The 5,980-nt window shown below is 36.4% G+C and overlaps 1 protein-coding gene across 1 annotated transcript in view; it reads right to left on the bottom strand.

Annotated features, from left to right (window-relative positions):
* Window positions 1-5,529, bottom strand: part of Rgk2 (Rad, Gem/Kir family member 2) — a 32,914-nt gene extending 27,385 nt beyond the window's left edge. Inside the window, exons 1-2 of the mRNA XM_088273009.1 lie at window positions 4,725-5,529; window positions 3,577-3,763 (exon numbers count right to left, since the gene is read on the bottom strand). Of these exons, the coding sequence (XP_088129135.1) occupies window positions 3,577-3,763; window positions 4,725-5,529 (992 nt within the window). The remainder of the gene's footprint in view (window positions 1-3,576; window positions 3,764-4,724) is intronic.
* Between the last annotated feature and the right edge of the window lie 451 nt (window positions 5,530-5,980).

Raw genomic sequence — 5,980 nt, 5'->3', positions numbered from 1 at the left:
ACTTTGTGATTTTCCATTTTGTAATTAAAATGTTACATTGTTTTAAAATCACTATACATATTTTATTATAACTTAATCATAATGTCTACCGGTTTCCAAGCTAACCGCTTCTTTATCAAGACGGATTAATACTATTAATCTGTGTAGTCTGTAATAAAATATTTATATAGTGATTTTAAAACAAAGTTACATTTTAATTACAAATAATTTACTCTTTGTGTTTAAAGTTACTATAATTTCATGTAATTCATGAGTATTTTTTTATTATGGGGCGGGTGAAGATTCAATCCGTTAAGGGAGTCTTTTGTGACCCAAAAATGCCAGTCAAGCCTAAAAAATGGAAATGTCTATCAAACAATTCGCTCACTCCTTTCAAGAACGTCATAAATCAAAAATCGCCAATATTCAGTTGTGCATGTTTTTAGAATGCCCAGAAAATGTACTATATCCCAGCAAAAGAGGCATATTTTTAACTTAATATGTACCCGCTACAGGGCAGAAAGTATTGTTTTTGCATTTTGAAGAAAAGGTGTTGTTTAAGTATTTTTTAAAATAAACTAAATATTTTTCAAATGGAGAAAATACCTTCAGGTTTTACTTAAAAAGATCTGTTGCAGAGTAAAAAGTTCAGTAAGTGGCTTGATATTTATTTTTAATACATTGTATTATATTTATAAACTTTAAAAACGTTCTCCTGAAAAATCAAGTTTTTTGATTTATGACGTTCTTGAAAGGAGTGAGCGAATTGTCAGACCTGCCTATGGCTCCGAATGCTGGACGATGTATAGCACCTACTATAGACAACTAGAAACTGCTGATAAGCGAATGCTTAGGTCAGCTGTAGTGTCCTTTGGATACAAAATAAAGAGTTGGAAGCCTGGCTGTAACAGGCATCAATAGTAAGGTAGAGGAAAGGCAATTGAGATGGTATGGGCACATAGGACGCAGAGAACCTGAACATAATGTGAACCAGGCAATCGCCATGGATCTTCCTCGAAAGACATGCAGAGGAAAACCAAAGAATTCATGGATGCTGCAGAAAGATAACATGATCCGAAGGCATGGCCTAGGTGACGTTGTCCATGATAAAATGACCTACAACCTGAAGACGAGGAGAGCTGACTCCAAAAGCCTATAAAGACGACAAGTTGAGATAGAGCAAGGAAGAAGAAACCTGGGGTCTTTAAATACCCCGCTTCATAATATACGTAATTGTTATATACCGTAATTTTTGTCCGCCTCTGTAGTGTAATGGTCAGCACGCTCGGCTACCGTTCTGGAGGTCCCGGGTTCGATTCCCAGGGGGTCAAATAAATGTAAGTGATTTTTTCACTGTAATATTTTTTCAATATTGCCCTGGACTGGTACCTGAAGCGGAGGGCTGATCACCTTTCCTTCGTGTGTAAACGATCAAGATAACACTGTGTTCATATGAAGCAGTGCCCTATGCACCATTGGGGTGCGGATAAGGGTTTTATTATATTAGTATTATTAATCACTGTCATATTTATTCAATATTACCCTGGACTGGTGAAGCGGAGGGCTGATCACCTTTCCTTCGTGTGTAAACGATCAAGATAACACTGTGTTCATATGAAGCAGTGCCCTATGCACCATTGGGGTGCGGATAAGGGTTTTATTATATTAGTATTATTAATCACTGTCATATTTATTCAATATTACCCTGGACTGGTGAAGCGGAGGGCTGATCACCTTTCCTTCGTGTGTAAACGATCAAGATAACACTGTGTTCATATGAAACAGTGCCCTATGCACCATTGGGGTGCGGATAAGGGTTTAATTATTAATGAAGAAGGCGTTTTTTGTAGCATTTATTTGAACTGATATAAGGCACGTTGAAATTCAAAGCGAATTTTGTACCAAATAATTGCGAGAAATGGTCCCAGCATCCATTTATATCACGTTTTAACATTTCTAAACAGATTTTTACACAAAGATTCCCCATTGAAAGCCCTGGGGGGTGTTAGAATAGAGTTCCAACTCCCTTTTGATCCTTTTTTATTATTTTTACTTCTCCTCGTTATCCTGAGAGCTCTGTAAGGATTTGAGACGACATTTGATTGGACCGTCGCGGCTGAAAGGTACTTCTTACCTTCCTTGGAGAGCTCTTGCCGAATAATATTATGGAGATGGGCAACTTCTTGATTCTGGTAGCTAAGGAGTTTGTCGAGCTTGCTTAGGACTGATGAAAACATATCGTAATGGCGACAAGGTAATAAGGTAATTTGGTAATAATGTAACATGATAATGAGGTAATAAGGTAATGAGGTAATAATGTAATAAGGTAATGAGATATTGAGGGAATAAGGTGATTAGGTAATGAGTTAAAAAGATAATATGGTAATAACGTTATTAAGTAATGGCAACAAGGTACCTACAGTAAGGTAATAATTTAAAAAGGTAATATTATTAAGGTTGATTAGGTATTAATGTAATAAGGTAATAGGTAATAAGGAAACACGGTAACAAGGTAATGGTTTTAAGGTACCTGCCATAAGGTAATAAGGTAAAAAATGAGTAAAATGGTAGTTAATAATTTACTGAGGTAATGTGGTAATAAGGTAATGAAGTAATGAGGTAATGAGGTAATGAGGTAATGGATAATGAAGCAATGAGATAAGATAGTAAATTAGGTAACGTTGTAATGAGATAATTGTGTTATGAGATAATGAGGTAATGAGGTCATGAGTAAGAATATGTAATGAGGTAAGATAGTTAATTAGGTAAGGTGGTAATGAGATAATTATGTAATGAGATAATTAGGTAAATAGGTTATGAGGTCATGAGGTAATGTATCAATTATGTTATGAGATAATGAGGTTATGAGGTCATGAGGTAATGTGATAATGTATGTAATCAGGTAAGATAGTTAATTAGGTAAGGTAGTAATGAGATAATTATGCTATGAGATAATGATGTTATGAGGTCATGAGGTAATGTGATAATGTATGTAATCAGGTAAGATAGTTAATTAGGTAAGGTAGTAATGAGATAATTATGCTATGAGATAATGATGTTATGAGGTCATGAGGTAATGTGATAATGTATGTAATCAGGTAAGATAGTTAATTAGGTAAGGTAGTAATGAGATAATTATGCTATGAGATAATGATGTTATGAGGTCATGAGGTAATGTGATAATGTATGTAATCAGGTAAGAGAGTTAATTAGGTAAGGTAGTAATGAGATAATTATGTTATGAGATAATGATGTTATGAGGTCATGAGGTAATGTGATAATGTATGTAATCAGGTAAGAGAGTTAATTAGGTTAGGTAGTAATGAGATAATTATGTTATGAGATAATTAGGTTATGAGGTCATGAGGTAATGTGATAATGTATGTAATCAGGTAAGATAGTTAATTAGGTTAGGTAGTAATGAGATAGTTATGTTATGAGGTTATGAGGTCATGAGGTAATGTGGTAATGAGATAGTTATGTTATGAGATATTGAGGTAATGAGGTAATGAGGTCATAAGGTTATGAGGTCATGCGGTAATGGGGTAATGAGGTAATGAGGTATTGAGGTAACTAGGTAATGTGGCTACAAGGCACCTGCTGGCCGTGGTGTTGACGCTCGTGTTGGACCTGGACCTCCTGCTGATGATGGAGTCCCCCTGGTTGACCACGCCGCCCTTGGTGGTGATGGAGAACGTCCTCAGCCGGTACAGGTCGTCGGACACGCGAGGGTTGAAGGCCTGCTCGGGCAGGGAACACACCCGCGGTCTGGCGTGTGCCGCCACTGAAATGCAAATATAAAATACATGTGGAGCCGATAAACACAACTAAGTTTTGAATAAGGTCCTTGCAATATATTGCCTATACCCAAATTGACCAGCTGCCTGACATATCGCTCACTCCTTTCAAGAATCAATAAATCATAAAACTTGATTTTTCAGGAGAACGTTATTAAAGTTTAAAAATATAATACAATGTATTAAAAATAAATATCAAGCCACTTATTGAACTTTTTACTGTGCAACAGATCTTTTTAGGTAAGGTTTTTTCTCCATTTGAAAAATATTTAATATATTTAAAAAAATAATTAAACAATACTTTTTCTTCAAAATGCAAAAACAACACTTTCTGCCCTGTAGCGGGTAAATATTAAGTTAAAAATATGCCACTTTTGCTGGGATATAATACATATTCTGGGCATTCCGAAAACATGCACAACTGAAAGTTGTCGATTTTTGATTTATGATGTTCTTGAAAGGAGTGAGCGATATATAAAATAGAACCCAGTCATGGATCCAAAATGAATGAACTGAAAAATACTTTACGGAATGATATTTGTGTTAGTGATTAGTCATATTTTTTATTTGTTTCCTTTAAACATGCGTTTTACCTTATGTTTTTTTTAAATATAAACATGCCTATTTACTATACCCGTTTAATGTTTTATATTTTAAATTTTGCCCTGTGTTGGCTTTATTTATTTTTTCAAATCTTTTTAACTTTCTATCTTGTGTTTCTGTCTTGTTTATTGTTTATTATTGTTCTAACTATGTATTTTAATATTTTGTTTTCTTTAAACATGCTAATCACCTTAAGTTTTTTCATATTCCTATTTACTATACCCGTTTTTTTATTTGTGCGGTGGATAGTTTGGTTCGTAAAACGTCCAATTTGAAGTGAAAAACTCTATAGTCAGTGGTTCTTTAGTAAAATCACTAACATTTTATATGAAAAGTATGTATTACCTGGCAACTCCAGAAAGTTCGACGTTCTCCTCTGCCTTCCGCGAACCGTATTTTGAAAATTGAGTGGTCCAATATCTTCTTTAGAGTGCGTGCTGGACACCACCGAGTCTCTCGACCCCCGTCTGCTGGCCAGGTACGCCAGACCTCCTTTCATGGACCCCCGTCTCATGGGCGAGGAAGGCCTGCTGATGCTGGTCGACCTAGTCACAGGGAGATCTTCGGTATCGTCAGTCAGGTCAGATGTAGACTTCCTGCATCTCCCAGCGGAGCTAGCTTGTTCGTTCTCTCCATCTTTGAGGCTGTCTTCGTTGACGTTGTTGTCTGAGGAATAAGGGCTTCTCCTGTTGATCGTGCTGTTGGAACTGTACTTGGATGAGGATTTGCTAGGAGACATGTATCCAGGATTCGTGTGGATATGCACGGGAGGAGTACCGCCCCTTTTAGAGCCTGATGAAACGCTCGACTTGAATGTAGGAGAAGAATTGACGTGAATCGTGGTTAAAGAGTGTTCTTTGCTCGATATGGACCCATTAATATCAGGTTCACTGTTTTCATGTATGAAACTGAACTTCCTGGGACTTTTCGGGCTTCTTAGATTCATTACTTTCGGGGATTTGGGAGGCTTGCAGTGCGAGCTGGGACTCCTGTCGTAGCTGCATCCTGACTGGGGTGTATAGTAGCCCGAGGACCCGCTGGAGACCACGGAGGGACTCTTCTGGGGAAAGACGAAATGGCGAGGGCTCTTCGGGGTGGCTGACTTTGGCGAAAGCTGAGCAGACAACGAACCGGGACTGTTGATCGCCATTTTGACGTTAGATTTTCCAGGCACTCAGAGAACTGTAACAAAAAAATTAACAGACTTCAATACGTTACTCAATTTGTATTAATTACCAATTACTATTCACATAAATGTGATATCGCTCACTCCTTTCAAAAACGTCATATATCAAAAATCGTCAATTTTCAGTTGAGCATGTTTTCGAAATGCCCAGAAAATGTACTATATCTCAGCAAAAGTGGCATATTTTAAACTTAATATTTACCCGCTACAGGGCAGAAAGTGTTGTTTTTGCATTTTGAAGAGAAGGTATTTTTCAATTTTTTTTTTAAATGAACTAAATATTTTTCAAATGGAGAAAAAAAAAACAGGTTTTACCTAAAAAGATCTGTTGCACAGTAAAAAGTTCAATAAGTGGCTTGATATTTATTTTTAATACATTGTTTTATATTTTTAAACTTAAAAAACGCTCTCCTGA

This window comes from Brachycentrus maculatus, unplaced genomic scaffold, assembly GCF_059751285.1.
Source record: "Brachycentrus maculatus isolate JH-2025_06_01 unplaced genomic scaffold, ASM5975128v1 h1tg000536l, whole genome shotgun sequence".
NCBI lineage: Eukaryota > Metazoa > Arthropoda > Insecta > Trichoptera > Brachycentridae > Brachycentrus > Brachycentrus maculatus.
Note: the sequence above shows the minus strand (reverse complement) of the source record. Positions and strands in the feature narration are given on the sequence as shown.